Source organism: Culex pipiens, chromosome 3 (assembly GCF_016801865.2).
Source record: "Culex pipiens pallens isolate TS chromosome 3, TS_CPP_V2, whole genome shotgun sequence".
In the NCBI taxonomy this organism is placed as follows: domain Eukaryota; kingdom Metazoa; phylum Arthropoda; class Insecta; order Diptera; family Culicidae; genus Culex; species Culex pipiens.
In genome coordinates this window covers 39,324,959-39,345,168 of record NC_068939.1, presented here as the reverse complement: position 1 = coordinate 39,345,168, position 20,210 = coordinate 39,324,959, and the positions used below count along the sequence as shown (strand labels likewise).

Sequence of the window (20,210 nt, the reverse complement as noted above, 5' to 3'; positions counted from 1 at the left end):
TTCAACACTAAGAGATCATTCATAAACCACGTGGACACTTTTTTGGGAATCTGTAACCGCCCCCCCCTCTCCCTCGTGGACAATTGTCAAAACAAAAAAAAATGTATGGATCGTGGACAATCGCCATACCCACTATTTAAATTTGAAAGAATGTAAAAGTATCTAAAATTTTCCAAAGATTTTCATAAATAAAATAAAAACTTATAAAATATTTTTAAAGAGCTTGAAATCTTCTCAAAAAATGGTTTGGAAGTTATTCTGTTTATTTAAAAAATATATATTAAATGATAAACCAAGGATAAACCCACCAAAAAACCAGATTTATTTGCTAGAACATATTTTTTTCAAGAGTTTATTCAAAAGTTTACAATTATAATAATTGCTATCCTTTTTTCACATTCGACCTTTTGTCCTTTCGATGTTTTGTCCATTCGACCTTTTGTCCATTCGACCTTTTGTCTTCTTTCGACCTTTTGTTCATTCGACCTTATGTCTTTCGACCTTTATGTCTTTCGACCTTTTGGCATTCAACCAATTGTCAATTCGACTTTTTGGCTTTCGACCTTTTATCGCACATCTAAAATTAAAAGAATTTTTGCAACTTTAAAGTTTTTACTTGTAAAACAATTATTTTAACAAAAAAATATTTCCAAGAGAAATTGTTTTCATTTGGTGTTTGTATACATTTAATAATTAATTCCTTTATTTTTTTTTTGCGTTCAAATTCAAAATTGCGAGTTTAATTTTGTTTCTTAGGAATAAACGAGATTTTTAAGGTGTTTTATTCAATGTTAAAAAATGTGCTTAAATATTTGACATTTTTCTAACTTCAATGAGTCGTTGATTGATAAATAAAAATATTAAAGATGTATTTTTTCAACTTAAATATTTGTTAGATTTTTGTATCCTTAAAAATGTATTGTTTTCAAATCTTAAAAAAATTAAGGTGAATGCTTAAAATTCAACCAAGAATAATCAACTCAACAAAACAATATTTTTATGTTTTACATAATTTAGTTTTAACAGCAAGTTTAAACATTTTAAAAAATAAAAAAAAACATGTTAATATTATATTGCGAATTGTTGAAATTCGCATAATTTGAGGTTAAATTACATCGAAAAAAAGGTAATAGGGCTTTCTCTCAGGAAAGAGAATTAAATTAGAAATTTAATTTGTGTAAAAAATATAAAAATATAAAAATTTAAATTACAAACCTAGGTTTTAACATTTGGATGAAAAAAGTGTTTTAAAATGCTTTTTACAGGCGTACAGTTGCCTTATCAATCATTAGTTTTGAAAAAATCGAGGTATTGACGGAATTTTTTTATCCCAAAAAAAATTTTTTTGTGGGACTGTACATTGGTATTTCATGAAAATTTAAAATGTTTTCAAAGGAGTTCAAACATGCTAAATATGATTATAAACGCGGGAAAATGCATTTTAACTGGTTTTCAGTTGGTTAAACTTTAATTTTCATTAAAATTTTGAAGTTTTTCGAAAAAATATTTTTTTTTGTCCCCTGATTTTTCAGGCCAACTTTAAAGGGGGGGCGACATAAACTTTGAAAAAATTTTGCAACGGCCTAAATGCAAAAAAATAATCTAAAAACGAAACAAGAAAAACCAAAAATCAAGAAAAGTTAAGTTTTTTGTAGAACAAAAGTTGCTAAAAAAATCGAAAAAAATGGGCAGAAGAGGGTTAAATTTTTAGTCAAAAAAAGTCCACAATTTTAGAAAATTATGATTTTCCATGGTGATAAAAAATCAGATAAAAAAAATACGTAGCGCAACTAATAAACAGAAAAAACGATGGTAATATTCATCAGGAAATACATATTTTAGGTTATATTACTCAAAAAGAGGTTATATTCAACCTACCAAATTTTCAACATTCCATTTTTTACTGTAGGTAAAGGTATATGTGTGTGAAAAGTTCAACTTGAAAAAAACGGGTACTATATTTTTAAGTCCTTGTCGAAGACACCAAATCGATCCTAAAATCCGTTCGATAGATACAGATTTTTTAATAATGTACACAGTAAAACAATTATGGTAATATTACATCTCAGAATGGGCACGGAAAAAATGGGTAATTTTACCTCTGAAAATGTGTAATTTTACCTCTGAAAATGTGTAAATTTACCATTTTACTGTTGTAATGCCACCTTTTCAGTCTAAATTGAGGTAAAATTACAACATAAAAGAGGTAATATCAACCTTCCAAATGTACACAATTTTTACTGTTTAATTTTTTTTGTGAAGCCATCTGCCACAATTTTCTGGAGACTAGAATGGGCGAACTAATGATGAAAAATGTCTGCTTTGGTTCTAGAAATTTTTTTTTTGTTTAACTTGATACGAATAAGTAATCGTTATCGGAAGTCACAGATAATTGCTTAACATTGAAACATTCATTGAACTGTCTAAATTTTTAAGTTTCTCAAATCTTCATCGTAGAAATTTTTAAATATTTAACACTTAATTTTGCATTAAAATGTTATTTTGAGTTGATGAAATAGAAATTTGTTTTTTAGTACTCAACAAAAAATCTCGCATGGAAAAAGCCAATTTTTCAAACTTGATTGCATTTTGAAAATCAATTGTTAGTGCTTAACTTTGATGAGTTCTTCTCTCTTTCTCCCTTTTGCTGATACCTTTTTTATTCAAATCATCTTTCTCTCCTCAAAATCATCATTTTATGCTAATCCAATTTACTTTCGCCCTTCGCGTCTTTTTTTTCCTTCTGTCGCCCGACTTCCCAGCCCAACCTTTTCCCGAACGAGCTGTCATCGTTCGTTCTTTTTTTTCCGGCGGAAAACCACTAAATCAGTTTAATTGATTTACAAATCGGCTCCATCCGTCGTCGTCGTCTCATCCCGAGCCGAGCCTGATGCTGATGGTTTAGCCTCGCAATATTTATTTGCCTCCATTTTGCGGCTAACGTTCCACTTGAACGAAGAAGTCGTTCGATTGTGGGTGTGGAAGAATTTCGAAGGGAGTAATGTTTGGAATGGGCTTATTAAGTAATTGTTAAATTATAAATTATTTTTAAATTTAAAATTTCTTAACTATTTTGAAAGAATCTTTCAGAATTCGAAATGACCCCAAAAGTTCAGACCTGAGCAAACCTCCCTTAATCACACTGATTTATGAAAACGGCACAAATAAATAAAACGAAAAAATAAAACAACTCAGAAAAAAAAGTTCAAACCAGTGCACACGGTGTCTGGTGGAGCGGGGAAAATTTGCGGTGAATTTGATTGGCATCTTGATAATTGAGTTTTAGTCGGTTGGATGCGGCAGTCTGAAGTCGCGCTGAAGGGGGCCGGCCATTTGGGTCATAAACCGAACTTTGAGGTAATCACTTGGGAAACTTTTGTAGGGGGCAAATCTGATGCTCATTGCATGTCTCCGGAAAGTTGGGTTCGAGGGCACGCCAGCGAAATAACTGCTACGGTTTAGAGAGGAACTTTTGATTGCATTTTCGTGAAAAGTTTTACGATTTAAAATTAGTTATGATAATAATTTTTTTTGAATAAATTCAAGTTATTTCAGTTTCACAACTAAAAGATGTTTAAAAATTGTATTTCATTAAGTTTTGGATAACTCAACAACAAACTTCAAAAAGCATAAAAAAGGCAAATGTGATGACAGCAAGTTGGCTTATGTTGTCCAAATAAAACTTTTACCTCCCACCTCTGTCCTTATCTCGGAAAGGAGCAGCGACAGGAGCCTCGGAAATCCTTGCCAGACAACAAACTTGGCAGCCAATTGGCTTTCCGAGGGCGACTAATGAGATTAGTGTCTGATGGCTGCTGAGGGTTCTTGAAAAGTTTTACCTCCTTTGCTTTGAAGGAAGGATAAAATTTTTGTGAGCGCTCACCTTTCGTGAGCAGGGGTAATTTTCTGGAGCAAAATGTGGCTCAACCAGACTGACTGCGGTGACGGTGGTGGTTTTTAATTTTCATTCCGGAAAGACACTGATTGACGTGGATGGTTTAATTGTTTTGGTGTTCTTAATTTGAATTAGTTTCTGCAGCAATAAACAGCTGAATTAAATACTGACTTTGTGGTGCTTCTAGTTTTACTTAGAAATAATGGTTTAATTATAAATATTAAATCATAATAATTATAATAATTAAAACTTTAATAGCTATAATTTTTTAACCTCAATAATTATGTCTGAAATATTGAAAAATGCTACGTCACTTGGGAATGACCCCTAAGATAATGGGGTCCTTTTTAAGCCCTAAATTAAAAAAAATCGGCAAAAATACAGTTTTAAATTTTATTCTCTTGGTCTCAACTGAAAGCTTAGGGAAGAACTTGAGCCCTAAACCGGTCTGAATTGGCCACCGGGAACCTGCTTCAAATGAAAACGTCCCCAACTTTGACGATCTGTATCCCTGGCAAATTTCAACCAATCGGATCGCTCTTGGTTTCATTTGGCAGAACCACAAATACTTATATTAGGTCTACGGTCTACTTGTCTATTTTGATGAAACTTCCATCCTGGTGCATATCAAACATTACACAATTGAAAGATATGTCAAACTACCAGGGCTGCGGAGTCGGGTCATATTTCAAACGACTCCGACTCCGACTCCGACTCCGGCATTCTCAGACTAGCCGACTCCGACTCCGACTCCGGCCTACCAACTCTAGCCGACTCCGACTCCGACTCCGACTCCAGCTTTCAACGAATGGTTGGCTCCGACTCCGACTCCGACTCCGCATATTTTTAAATGTTTCAAAAGTTAGTCAACTATTATTAGTTAATTATTTTTAAAACATTGATAAATAAGATTATTTAAATACTCTCTAAGCGTCATGTTTTTCTCAAGAAAAATAAGTTCGAATCACAAAACGAAAAAAAAAGTTTCTAGGTTACATGTTTTATACGTTATGGAAACGGAAATCAAAAAATATCTTCAGTTTTAGAGGCATTTTGAGAAGAACAGTTTTGTAAATAAATTTGTAATTATTTGCTTAACCTCAAATTTGCAAATGATGTATTCAAAGCTAATAAATTTGAACATTAAATTGTTACTTTTGAATGAATAATTAAAAGAAACCTGGCCTTAATGATCTATTGAACACTAAAATTCAATTTGCTCTTTTTCAGGCTGACATTTATAAGAAGCACAGTGACAGACGCCTTGTTTTTCAATGACAATTTTAAACGAAACTTTTTTTTGTTTTTTTACATGGACATCACGCCATGGCGGAAGCAGATTATTATTGCAAATCAATGTATCTGAACAATTTCTTCGTGGAAAGGACGCTTAAGAGGTCCTTTTCAAATATCTGTGACATAGTAAATATTTTACCCTGGAATTTTTTAATTAATTTTAATTTTAAAATGTTACATACTTTAAAAAGGAGGCGCACGATACTTCGTGAATCTTCACCTAAAACGAAGCTTTATGGATGATCTTGCGCCTCCATCAAAATTTATGAAAAAACTTAAAATATAATATATACAAATATCCACAGGTAAAATATTTTCTAGGTCATTTTTTAAAGGTACATTGATTTGCAATGATAATCCCCTTCCGTCATATTGGCGTGGGACAGTATGAGAAAATTCTTACGGGTTGATAATATTTTGATTTCGTTTTTTTAAAATAATATTTGAAAAATAATTTAAAATCCTACATTTTCTTCTATACATTTTTTTATTAGTAAATTTTTGTACTGAAGTCTTGAGATTTGTTCAGCGATAATTTGCAACGATATCAAAAAAGTTTACCTAAAATCAACATCAACATCAACATTCAATGATTATTTCAAAATTAGTTACAATTTCTTTTGATATTTTTTGTTAGTTTCAGTTATTTTGAATGCAACACTTTGATTTTCTTGTACTCAGTTATAAACAAAATGCGCATGTTGAGTTCCAAGTAAGAAATTGTTATTATCGTTGATAATTTGTTACAAAAGTTAAACTGTCAGTGACTCGTTTTCGATTTCCAAAAACAGTAGTTACTATTTTTAAATCTTTTTATGTACAGTCATCCCTCATATTCGGAACAGTTTACAGATCTGCCAACGTTCAACAAATCATAGAAAATCGATAATTGAACATAATAATTTGCTTTTTCCTTCATATGAAAGCTTTTCTTGCGATCTTTCGATTGATGTATAGACCGGCTGTACATTTTTACGTTTTATATAAAGTTTTTAAAGAAAAACATTGACCCTTGAAATCCACAAATTCGGAACACTTTTTTCTTACGATGTAAACAAACTTTTGTTTTCTCTCCAGGAGTACATATTTTTACAAAAAAATGACTTCACACTCTGAAACCAATAAAACTCAAGCTTAGTGATGCTTTAAACATAGTCTGATAACTTTATTGTGAAAATATCAATTAAATTCAGATGTTCCACAATTGTGGGAGGCACAATAACATCCCACAAATATAGAACAGGCAATTTGGAAGCAGTGTTTTGCTGCTCTGGATAAAATAGTCTTGAAATGAGATTTTTTGTTCAAAAACTACTATTTTTACTAGTGAAATAGCGAGAGAATGTCCAAATAAAGGTCCTAAAAATATCAGGGACAACAGAAAAGTTGCATTTTGCATCCTATTGCCAAATTACCACAAAAGTGTTCCGAATTTGTGGGTGTTCCGAATATGTGGGATGACTGTACCTCGTAATTTTTTTCCTAAAAATGATTTAACTTAAAACCTCCAAGACATTCGCTATGGGGGTAAAAGATGACTGTGTATGTTCTTTTTTCAGAAAGAACTGGATGAAATTTGGTTAAATTTGAATTGGAAGGGCACATAAATATAGGCAAAAGGAAGCAGTCAAGAATCAATTAGATATGTCTGACTACTTAACCAATATTTTTTATATATTTTTTCAATTATGATACTACATATTTGGGTAAGAGGTTATCATTTAGTGATTATAGTGAAATAACACAATTAGAGCTTTCCAATAACAATAAAAACCTTCAAAAACATAATGGCATCTAATAAATCTCTTTTAAAAAATGAAAAAATGGCGACGCATTGCATGCGACGTAAAAAATAATTAAAAACCTAAGATGTTTTGTAAATCAAGCTGTTGTATAGGAAATACTGAACAATAAAAAAACATATTTTTTGTTGAATTTAAGATAACTCCGACTCCGACTCCGACTCCGACTCCGGGTTATCAGAAATCTTCGGCTCCGACTCCGACTCCGACTCCAGCTCTTAAAATTTAGCCTACTCCGGCTCCGACTCCGACTCCAGCTGTTCGAGTTTTGACGACTCCGACTCCGACTCCGACTCCAGGTCCCCAAAAAGACCCGACTCCACCGACTCCGGCTCCGACTCCGACTCCGACTCCACAGCCCTGCAAACTACACAGAAAAAAAACATGGTAATATTACATCTGGGAAGGGGTACATCTTTTATGTCAGAAAAAAGGTGTAATTTTATCTCTGGAAATGTATAATTTTACTACTTTTCTGGTGTAATGTTACTTTTTCAGTCTTAATTGAGGTAAAATTACATCATAAAAGAGGTAATATTCAACCTTCAAAAATTACAACTTCCAAATTTACATTATTTTTTTCTGTGTATGGTCTTTTCGATGTCTTCTGACTCATCGTGGCCACTCCAGAACCCGTTACCGGTGACCATTTCGGGACACTTCTGTAAATTGCAAAACTAAATTTAATTACAAGCCCAATTCCAATTAAATGGCAAGAAGAATATTAATAGGACATGAATATAGTCATGCTACTGACAAAACTTTAAAATATCCAAATGTCCTTAAAAAATATAATAATTTGAACGCTTCCTATCCTGCTGAACATGAATAAAACTAGTCAAAATAAATTCTAAATGCTCTGATGTTTTCAATCTGGATCTAAAATGATCCATTAAAAATTACTCGGTTAAAAATTTATTGCAAGCAATTGGGGCTTCCAATTTTCTCAGTAAACGGGAAAATAATTTTGAAAATTCCGTTTTCCAAAAAAAAATTAAACAGCGGAAAAAATAATCAAAAAATTGGATTTTCAAGCATGATTTTAACAATTTTGAAATTAATAGTTAAACTTACACTTATTCTTATAACTTATTTCTTTTTTTCCTTTTTGGCAGAATTACAGTCCAGACTCGATTATCCGAAGGCCTCGGAGAAATTTCACTTCGGATAAGGCTGGTACAAATATTTTTAAAAGTTTTTGTCACCCCCCCCCCCCCCTTCAAAATTGGCCCGAAAAATCAGGGGGCAAAAAAAATATTTTTACAATAAACTTCAAAATTTCAATGAAAATTCAAGTGCAACCAACTGAAATCAAATTAAAATACATTCTCCTGCGTTTAAAATCATTTTTAGCATGTTTGGGTTTATTAAAAAATCTTAAGATTTTTTGAAAATTTTCGATGCAAAATCTTTTTTTTTCGATACAATTTTTGTTTTTGTTAGATCTTAGATTTTTTGAAAACTAATGATTGCACAACAACTGAACTAGTGTAAAATGCATTTTAAAACACTTTTTTCATTTAAATGTGAAGACTATGGCTTGTTATTTAAATTTTTATATTTTTTTATTTTTTTGCCCCCCCCTTGACCGTGGCCAGGGCCGAGGGACAAAAACTTTTTTAAATATTTGCATCGGCCTAATCGAATCACGAAAAAAATTGCCTTGTCTTATTTTTGATTGTCGAGCTTAAGTATGACCCCTAAACTACGCTGAAGTGATTTAAAATTTTTAAATCCATGATGGCGGCCAATATGGTGGTGTAGGAAAATTGAAAAAAATGCATTTTATAATTTAATAGACAATCAACTATTCAAATTTAACTAAAATACTCCAGAACTCAAATTTGATGTTTAAAACAAGAAAAAGAAAAAAAATGAGAAAAATCTGGACTGTATCAGAAATAGAATTCATATGTTATAATGATTAAATAATTTAAAAAATAAAGAAAAGGTTTAAAATAGTTTCCTTGAACATTAAAACAAATCATTTCTTCTTTAACAGGATATTTATTATTTTCCCCGCTTGGTTTTTTGTGAACATTTTCGAGGGATAGGAAAATATCATCTACAAAAAATTGTTATTCTTTAGTCATTTTGAATGTCCTCACTTAATGAATGCTTTTTTTTCATTTGTGATAACCAATTTCAATCTGTTTTTTCGATAACTTTGAAAACTTAAAATTTAAAAAGAAAGAGAGGGACCGAAAACACTCAGAATATATTTTTTTAGTATAAATATTAGTTTTTGACCCTTACATAAATCTTAAACCACATACAAAAACAAATGATTGATTTACATGATATTAAGTGAAAAAAATCAACCTCCAAGGATTTGTCAACCAAATTAAAAAAAATGTTACATTTTTTTAAATGATCTGAATAAAACAGGGGTGCCCAAAGTACGGCCCGCGGGCCAAACGTTTATTTGAAACTTTTTTTATGTTTTTATTTATTTTATTTTTTTAGTAAAAAACTAATAATGTAACAATATTTTGATCCCCATTTTAGGACACAAATATTTTGTTCAAAAATCTTAATTTTCAAAACAATTTCAAACGTTTCAATGTGAGTAAAACTAGTAAATATCGTCAAAACTTTCATCAAAAATTTTTGGAAATCTTTATAATACATTTAAATTTGACTTAGGTAAAAAACTGTAATAATTGCAAAAAAAAAAATTAAGTATTCTTTATTAATTCAAAAATCATAATAACCCTTTTATAAACTGATCCTCAAACTTAATTTGCACTTAGAAACCTTCCCTCGGGATTCCAACTCATGAGAGTTGAATAACAAATCTGATTGACTACCATCTGATTCATGCAGACAAAATGTTGAAATCGGAGGAACAACCCTACTCCTCCCCCATAATTAAAAATTGGGTCGAAAAATCAAGGGCAAAATATTTTTTAAAAAAACTGCAAAATGTTGAAATTTGAGTGCAATCAGCTGAATTCTAATAAAAATGCTTTCCTCTGCGTTTAGAATAATTTGAGCATGTTTGGGATTATTTATGTTTTATTCGTCGAATTTTGCATTAAAAAAACAAAACAAAAACAATTTACTTTTACGGGTGCTTAAAACTATTTCGTACATTTTTTTTTCATTGAATTGTTGAAGTTCTGGCTCTCAACAATTTTTCATCAGTCACGCTTAATTTAAAGATAACATTATGCCGTTACATAAATTGTTCAGATTACATGTCACCATTTTTGAAATAAAAAAATAAAAATAAAAATATAATTGAAAACACAAGTACATTCAGCTTTTTTCAGATACCTGAAACTAAAAAAATCAACAATACCATTGGAAAATGCCATTTTCTGTTTTTTTCTTATTTTCAATTTGCGAAAATTTTCAAAAGATTACAGAAATAATAAAAAATCAACTTAAAGATGTATTTTCTAGATTTTTAAATTAAAATTGCGTTATTTAATTTTTTTTGAATAACCTATTTTGTAAATTTGGCTTTCAAGCTCATTTGAGCTTCCAATTTGGCGCGGCCTTCAAAAACTTTGAGCACCCCTGGAAGTAAACCTTCAAAATACTTTTTGTTTGTTTATTTTTGTTGTACCTTTATTTTCACAATTTAGGAAAATCCTGGCTTTACACAAATCACGAAAAAATGTTTATTTCTTAATAAACACAGAATTAAGATATCGCAATAATCATTTTTGCCTTCCTCACCTCAATGAGGAAAGGCTATAAAATCACTCGAAAAATGAACTTCTTTATTTGACCTCGTAGACCCACCTTCGTATATACCTATCGACTCAGAATCAAATTCTGAACAAATGTCTGTGCGTGTGTATGTCTGTAAGTCCGTGCACCGAAAAATATGCACACGATTATCTTCGGACTGGTTGAACCGATTTGGACTGTTTTGGTCTCATTTGATCCGTCTTAGGGTCCCACAAGACCCTAGTTAATATTATGAAGTTTAGAAAAGTACTTCAAAAGTTATGCTAAAAAACTAACTTAATCCACCTATGTGGTTGATGCCTTCCTCACTTGTTACCAACAATGGGTAATATGAGTGGTTTGAACACATATTTCAGCTAATTTTTTTAGGTCCAGAAAAATAAGTACACAGATATAACTTAAGTTGTCATAACTCGAGGCAGGGTTGCCAGATTTTCAATTATGTGGACTCGTTGGAAAGGTCTCTTGATTACCTAACCAACGATGGGTCGGATGATGGTTCCGGACATCGTTTGCATACATTTAAGTGAGATCCTGCTTCAAAAAGTACATAAACATCACTTAAGTGGTCATAACTCGAGAATCCGAGTATATGCAATGCAAACATATTCTTTAAATGATTATTTGGTTCTGCAAATGCTTACGAAATTTAAGGAAAACAAATCACAAAATAAATCAAAAGAGCTCACCTGCACCTCCTCCTCCTTTTCGCTAGCGAACTGGAAGTCCTGCTGTCCGAGGGTAATACTGATGATGGTACTTAAAAGTAACACGACACACGCCGTGTATTCCTGATGCCGTAAATTCATTGTGGTTGCTCCTGTGTGGATTGGTTGCTTCCTAAGAATACTCCAGCCTCCACTCTTAACTATTGATATCACTTGTTTCAAAAATCACTCACACCGGTTTAGTTTTCACAAAAAAGAAACACACTATTTTATCCTGGGTTTTAAAACACACTTCTCTCACTTTACACTAGATTCCGCCATGATTTCTGGCGCTCTGGCTACCCCACTTTATGCTTTGTTTCTTTCTTAAGGGATTGGTCGATGGATTCGTTGTAAAATGCACAGCCCTGCGGTCATGAGTCGTGTGATCTTTGGGGTTCTGCTGGAACACTGTTTCTGATGAGATCTCGTCGATGGTCAGCAATTAGGAATATCTGTGAAATGAGAAAAAAAGAGAGGGAAAAATTGAAAATAAAACCGACTCCGTAAGTGCTTCTCGCGGCTGTTAGAGGGTTAAATTGTTTTATGGGGTCGTTTCGTTGGTGTCACCAGTCAGAGTCCGGTCCGTCCAGATGAGGCAAAGGAGCGATATTAAATGGTGTTTTATGATGTTGCCACACTGCTAGTGAAGGGGGGTCATGTGAGCTTTTTCTGTCGTCGACGGTGATTCTTGAGCTCTCTTAAGGGAGGGGAAGAGGTGTCGTCTGGTTTGGAAGCTTTGATATGGTGACGAGCAGCAAGAGCGCTGCTGGAGTGACTCACGGTGTGATTCTTCTGTTAGGGGGTGGACTTGGGACAAAATGTAGGTCATTCAGGCAACTGTGTGCTACAGTTAATTAAAATGATGGGCAGTAAAAACAGTGCTTCAGGTGCAATCTGGAGATGAAATTGAAATCTCTGAAATTGAGCTATGTGACTGTTTGGAAAGAGTTGACTTTATGTGAGTTTCATTCGAATGACGAATCATCAGATGGAAGTTAGTTGAACGAAAATATCCTGCGCCCAACAAAAGTCCTACAAAAAAAACCTTGACCAAATGACTAATAAATTATAATTTGGGATTTTTTCGCCTTCTAATCGTTCCCAACGCAAATTACTCGGTTTAGGGTTTCAAACTCTAACGAAAAAAACAAACTCGCAAAAAATGACGAAGGCACGCTGTTAGTGGATGCATTATGCAGGAATTTGGGTTTGGAAGCTGATCGCTAGCGGAACGGTTTCCTAAAAGGGTAATAAATCGCGGTTATTTTTTGTGTGTTTTTGGACGTTAAAAAGGGTTGCGGAATTTTAAAAACACTGCACAAGATTTCGGAGTCATTTACGTACACAAAAACGTTTGGTAGAAGTCGGTGAATCTTTTTGTTAAGCACGATATTGAAAAGTAACCAGAAAGACAAATCTCCTTCTCAATCAAATTCTTCAGCCAAGCGAAAAATGCCCAAAATAATAATAAAGCAGTAATTCTAGGTAACTAAACTATCTTTAAGTCAGAATCTGAATAAAAAAAAACTATTTAATCATAGTTAGTCTACCCTCCTGGCAAACTCCAAAGATCGTGTTTCCATTCTACTTTCGTTGTCAAGTAGTGACCTTAACCCTTTCAAGCCTGATGGGTCATATATGACCCAAAAATGAAAATTTTCAAAACTAGCCTATAATTTTCATATGGTCTTAAGAATCATTTTCCCATCATCAGATTAAAAAATATTTTTTTGAAAATTCAGGCTCGAAAGGGTTAAAACAAACAGTTCACAAATATTTTGTTGCAGTCAAATTTTATTTTTGGGAAATTGAACAACTATTTATCGAATAGTTACCATTTCTCAAAGTGTCACTGTTTAATCTTATATGGTAATCAAATGGTATATTTTTATTCGGGTAAAGCGACACTAATGAGCAGAAAAAAGAGAGAAAAAAAAATTCCCAACTTATTTAATAAGGCACTGTTCGAAAAGGTTGGAAACTGTTTTATTTTCAAACCGATGTACTATTTTAAACTTAATAAGTTACATTCTGTTTTTGTTAAATCTGTTTTGAATTTTTTACTTTTCACTTTAAAAAACTCATTGTTTATGGTGTATAACCTTTAGATACAGCAAAAATCCACCACAAGCCGAACCGAAACTCACATAAAAGCCAACACTTGTGAGGTTGCGGTTGTTGTTCTTGCACACCCAGCAGCTGCAGTGTTGATCTGTATCACGCTGGGCAAGATATTAAATTGAAACTGCACATTCCGCTGCCACATGTGGAGCCTTTTTTTTTGAAGATACCATGAAGGGGGTCTTCCAGGAATTCAGAAGCCACCAACCCGAGCGGTGTCAGATTGAATTTTGAGTTCAGGCTGAATTTGATGATATTAACATATTAACATATTTTTAGAAAACGTCAATATCACAATAATTTCACTTCAACCTACAACGTAACCTCTATTAAGACAAAAATGTTTGTAACGCTTGCAGAAGTTTAAATAACTTTTAACAATCGAGCTGAAGTTTTCATCACTGCAAGATTACTTCTGTACTAAAAAGTTAGCTCTTTGCGATGTTTTCAAATCAAGATAACGTTATAGAAAATTGCATGATAACTTTCGCCATCTTTATCACTGCATGATGACTTCTGTACTAAAAAGTTAACTCGCTGTGAATTTTGCCTTCCTCACTGAGGTAAGGCTATAATCCTGCTTTAAAAATGAACTTCGTATAAAAACGTCGTAGACCCACCTTCATGTATACATATCGACTCAGAATCGAAAACTGAACAAATGTCTGTGTGTATGTGTGTGTGTATGTGTGTGTGTATGTGTGTGTGTATGTATGTATGTGACCAACAAACTAGCTCATGTTTCTCGGCACTGGCTGAACCGATTTGACCCGAACTTGTTGCATTCGACTTGGTTTAGGGTCCCATAGATCGAGTTTTATACAGATTGAAGTTTCGATAAGTGGTTCAAAAGTTATGTATAAAAATGTGTTTTCACATATATTTGGATCTTACTTAACTATATGTAAACTATGTCCGAATCCATCATCCGACCCATCGTTGGTTAGGTTATCAAAAGACCTTTCCAACGAGTCTAAAACATTGAAGATCTGGCAACCCTGTCTCGAGATATGGCCCCTTAAGTGATATTGATGTACTTTTTTGAAGCCGGATCTCACTTAAATGTATGTAAACTATGTCCGGGTCCATCATCCGACCCATTGTTGGTTAGGTTATCAAAATACCTTTCCAAAGAGTCTAAAACATTGAAGATCTGGCAACCCTGTCTCGAGATATGGCCACTTAAGTGATATCGATGTACTTTTTTGAAGCCGGATCTCACTTAAATGTATGTAAACTATGTCCGGGTCCATCATCCGACCCATTGTTGGTTAGGTTATCAAAATACCTTTCCAAAGAGTCTAAAACATTGAAGATCTGGCAACCCTGTCTCGAGATATGGCCACTTAAGTGATATCGATGTACTTTTTGGAAGCCGGATCTCACTTAAATGTATGTAAACTATGTCCGGGTCCATCATCCGACCCATCGTTGGTAAGATTATCAAAAGACCTTTCCAATGAGTCTAAAACATTGAAGATCTGGCAACCCTGTCTCGAGATATGGCCCCTTAAGTGATATCGATGTACTTTTTTGAAGCCGGATCTCACTTAAATGTATGTAAACTATGTCCGGGTCCATCATCCGACCCATTGTTGGTTAGGTTATCAAAATACCTTTCCAACGAGTCTAATACATTGAAGATCTGGCAACCCTGTCTCGAGATATGGCCACTTAAGTGATATCGATGTACTTTTTGGAAGCCGGATCTCACTTAAATGTATGTAAACTATGTCCGGGTCCATCATCCGACCCATTGTTGGTTAGGTTATCAAAAAACCTTTCCAACGAGTCTAAAACATTGAAGATCTGGCAACCCTGTCTCGAGATATGACCACTTAAGTGATATCGATGTACTTTTTGGAAGCCGGATCTCACTTAAATGTATGTAAACTATGTCCGGGTCCATCATCCGACCCATTGTTGGTTAGGTTATCAAAAAACCTTTCCAACGAGTCTAAAACATTGAAGATCTGGCAACCCTGTCTCGAGATATGACCACTTAAGTGATATCGATGTACTTTTTGGAAGCCGGATCTAAAAAATAGATGAAACTTGTGTACAGCCATTGTTGTGAGGAAGGCTCCAACCACATAGGTGGATTAAGTTAGTTTTTATTTCGAATTTTACGACTTGCAAGATGACTTTTAAGAACATCGTAAGATGACCTTTGCCTTCTGTGTTGCAGAAAACGAGCTAAAGTTCATTTTCTCTGAAAAAAATAATCATAAATGCACGATAACTTCTGTACCAAAACGTTGTCTCGTTGCGATGTTTTCGATTAGTAGTACCTGAGAGATAACTTTTTAGAACATTGCAAGATAACTTCTGTACTAAAAAGGTATCTTGTTGCGACGTTTTCGAATTTTAGTTCTTTCAAGATAGCTTTTTTGGAACATTGCAAAATATCCTCTGCCATCTATGTTGTAGAAATTTAGCTGAGGATATCTTGTAGAGACTGAGCTGAAGCTAGATAATTTTTGTTAAAAAAAATCATGAATGCATTATATCTTCTGTACTAAAAAGTTATGTTATTGTGGAACATTTTTTTACATTTTTTTAGAACATTGCAAGATACCTTCTGCCATCTTCATCACTGCATGATAGTTTCTGTACTAAAAAGGTATCTCGCTGCGATGTTTTCGAATTTTAGTACTTGCAAGATATTTTTTTAGAACATAACATCTGCTGTCTATGTAGTAGGAATTGAGCTGAAGTATCTTGCAAAAAACGAGCTGCAAGTCATCACTGCATGATAACTTCTGTACTAAAAAGGCAGACGCGAAAAACTTTTTTTTTCCCATAAATCAAATTTCCCAAAATTTGTATTTTTTTCTTTATTTTTTTGTATATGTTTTAGGGCAGTGGTTTTCAACCTTTTCCGTTGCATTCCCCCCTTGGCTAATTTGCAAGACCTTAATTTCCCCCTCTCTCATTTTAAACCTATTTTTTTCTTAAAATGAATAAATTACATAATTTAAGATTTAATGTTGTTAGAAGATTTATGATTTAAAACCATAAGTAAATAAATCCAAAAAAAAAAAAAAAATGATTTTTTATTGTGAAATAAACTGAACAATTTTCGTTTTTTTCAGTTTGTCTGTTTCAGTCTAAAATAATTAAAAAAAATTTCATTTTGAGAAGTAACTGAAAAAAACAACAGAATAAAAAAAAGAGCTGAACTGACATAAATAAGAAAACAATTTTTTCACCTCATTTTTTTCACCTCATTTTTTATGTAAAATCGAATTTGCATTCGAAAAGTACTTTACAAAATTTATGATTAAGTGCACCGTTTTCAAAATATAGCCATTCAAAGTTGAATTTTGTCCGTTTTTTTACAAATTGAGCTAAAATAATTCTGCAGAAATCGAGCTGAAGTTCAAATATTTTTGAAAAAAATCTTCACAAAAATTATAAATTCTGTTCTTAAAAGAATCTCGTTGCAATGTTTTCAATTTTTAGTACTTGTTATCCTAACTTTTTTTTGCTGCAACATTTGACATGACGAAATCCAGTCTACAATCCACTAGAATAACAATTTCCTAGTGAAGCGAAGAATGTCAGTAAGAATGATAATTATAATCTTAACAACCATTCCAGTCACCGCAAGGTGACGAATTGTTCAAAATGGATATAAAACCACCTCTTAAACAATTTCATGAAACCAGAGAAGTGTCAACCCTGCGATGATTAACTTTCTGTGGTTTTGTCCGATTTACCATTTCTTCGCTTTAAAGATTACTTTCGAAGGAGGTTGAGTCATGCAAAATCCTTCGGGGGGAGTTCCCTGCTGAATCGCGCGGTTCAGCTATTGAATCTCAACTCTTTACAAGTTTTGCCCTCATCAACTGCACATTTCGCACTTGCACGCTGCTTCTTCCTTTTAAGAACCATCTTCTTCCCACCGCGAGTTTGCTGCGTGCGAACCAGACCTCCCGCGGGGCTCACCGCGGCAAACTTGCCAAGATTTGCACGATGCGTCACATTTCGCGCCCTATTATTCCACACACTCCCAGCCAGGGCCGGACCAATTTTTCTTCGTCCCCGTCGGCTGGCAACACTGCCACATGGTTACACACGCAAAATTATAACCGTTTTGCTAATTGATTTCAATTAGTCACTGACTGTGGCGGCCTCAAGCAAACCGTGCGTCGACCGTGGAGAGTGCAAAATGATGTTTGGTTTAGTCGCTCCAACTAGCGCTGAGTTCGCGTTGATTATTATTCGATCTATATTAAGCCCTGATCTGGTGTTTGTTTAACCGCCACGCGGAGAGCATTTGCAATTTGCAATTATATCCCGATACGATACCGAGAGGTGACGGCAGGCAGGCAGACAGGTCGAGGACGGTAGACATGTGGCGGACTTTTGCGCGCAAATTGATAGTTGGAAGTTCTGAGGCGGGGCGGGGCGGCGTCCATAATGGCTATCCGGAGGCGGCCTTCAATTATATCGTGGCGAACGACGTGTGGCGATAAAGGATCAATGTAAATAAACTGATTTGCGAGCTGTGGAGGGTTGCCTGGGAATTGAGCGATGAAATGCGATATTGAACTCGTGCAGAGTTTGTTTATTTATTTTAGAATTTCTTCATTTGTGATGAGAGGACATGAAATGAAAATAATCGTGTTTTTCGATTTTCGATTTGCGTGAAACTTTGTCCTGTTTGGGAATTTTTGACCAATGGTAACAAATCTGCGGTCCATTTTTCAATATTTCTTTTTATTTTTCAATATTCGAAATGATTTGATGTCATATGAACATTTATGTAAAATTGGACACCCGATTTAATGGCGTACCAAGATCAGGGGTAACATTGGGTCTGGGGGAAGAGATTTGGTCAAACAAAAAGCTGAGATTTGTATTACCCAATCTAACCCGCCAGACACAATGTCACCCCTGTTGACGGTACTTAAAAATAATAAAAAAACACATGTATATCTCATTTCATCAATTAGAACAAAACAAAAATTAAAACTTCGTGTTTTTTGTAACTTTGAAGGGCAATTTTACAGAGTGTAACAATGTGCTACAAATTTGTAGGGCAAACACTAACAAAAACTGTTATGCACAAACATAAGGAAGCAACTCTTCACCAAAACTGGAAATGGATTTAATTTATTTTTTGAGTTGGTTCAAACTTTAAGGGGTCCTTCCCTATGACCAGAAAGCATTTTTTGTCATTGGTTCACCCATAAAAGGCTTCATACAATTTTGGCAGCTGCCTATTTCAAAATGATACTTAAAAAATTCGAAAATCTGTACCATTTAAAGAAATTTTCTGATGGATTTGACGTCTTAGGCAAATTGTTAGGTATTGATGAGGACTTATCAGAAAAAAATGGTGAGCGGATTATTTTATTTGCCGAATTTTCAATATTTTTTTGAAGACTATTCAATTCCTCAAAATCCAAAGTTTATAATTATTGATATGCTTTTTTTAAACTTGTTTTTGGAGACAAAACCGCATTTTTTGAGCCAAAGAGAAGTATAAACACAAACATTCTTGCCGAGTTATTTGGCAAAAATAGAAATTTAACCCTACCTAACCCTAACCTAATTTTCAACCTTACCCCGCCTTTAGACGGGCTTCGATCTAAAAAATCGCCACAGTTCAATTTTTAAACCAATGTTTGACCATTAAAAAGCATTGGAAAGAAGAACTTTTTAAATTTACGAAAATTTAGGGTTGGAATTTTAAATTGTTTTATATGACCTTTGTTTTAAAAAAAAGTCATCTTTTTAGAGGTCAACTTTGGCTGTGTTTTTTACTAACATTTCCTATATTTTCAGTAAAAAGAAGTATGCAGTATGTTTTGTAGTGTCTCAGGCTATGACTCTACGCATTTTTTTACAATTAAAATGATGATGGTGCCGTTTTTAAAGCATAAAATGTAAAAAACAAGCAAAAAATGAAAAAAATTACTGTAAAATGTGAAACAAATATACAGACAAAATTTAATTATATTAGGTGATAGAATAGGCCAAATACTATCAAAAACAAACATAAACTAAACCAGATAAATGCAAATTAAAATACAAAAATTTAAAAAAAAATGTAAACCATAAAACAAGAAAACTAATGATCTACGTAGAACATAAGTAGCTAAAAATGACCTCCTAAACACGGGGAAAATAAAAATGTTCGAAAAAAAATTTGGGCAGTTGAGGGTTAAGGTATTTTTCTTCAGTATTTAAGCCTTGTATAAATTTTATGTTAAGTTTTTGTCACCCCTTCAAAAATGGGCCGAAAAATCAGGGTACAAAATAAATATTTTTTTTTTAAAAACATCAATTTTTACAGAAATTTAAGTGCAATCAACTAAAATCAATTTAAAATTCATTCCATATTTGGGTTGCTAAAAAATCTTTTGAATCTATTTTTAAATAATGCATTTTTAACAGTATTTTCTTTGAAGTGTTTGAAATTTAGCTGGATATTTCTATTTTAATATTTTTTCCACCTCCTCGACCCTGGCAAGTGTCGAAGGACAAAAACTTAGAAAAATGTTTGCATCGACGTAATGTAACATTAAATTTGCAATCGAATAGTGCTCCCCAGATTTTCTGATTAGGTGCACCAAGATTGCAAGATATAACTAAAAAAAGTTTGATTTGAACTAGAGGTGGGCAAAAAAAGAGCGAACCGCTCGAAGAGCCGGTTCACTTAAAAGAGCGAAC

At 33.4% G+C, this 20,210-nt stretch overlaps 1 protein-coding gene across 6 annotated transcripts in view; it reads right to left on the bottom strand.

Moving 5' to 3' along the window:
* LOC120427035 (dystroglycan 1) overlaps window positions 1–20,210 on the bottom strand; it is a 239,642-nt gene that overhangs the window by 68,476 nt on the left and 150,956 nt on the right. For all 6 annotated transcript variants that reach the window (XM_052710793.1, XM_052710794.1, XM_052710792.1 and 3 more), the window contains one exon: window positions 11,385–11,857. In XM_052710793.1, coding sequence (XP_052566753.1) covers window positions 11,385–11,504 — 120 coding nt within the window. In that variant the 5' untranslated portion in view covers window positions 11,505–11,857. The remainder of the gene's footprint in view (window positions 1–11,384; window positions 11,858–20,210) is intronic.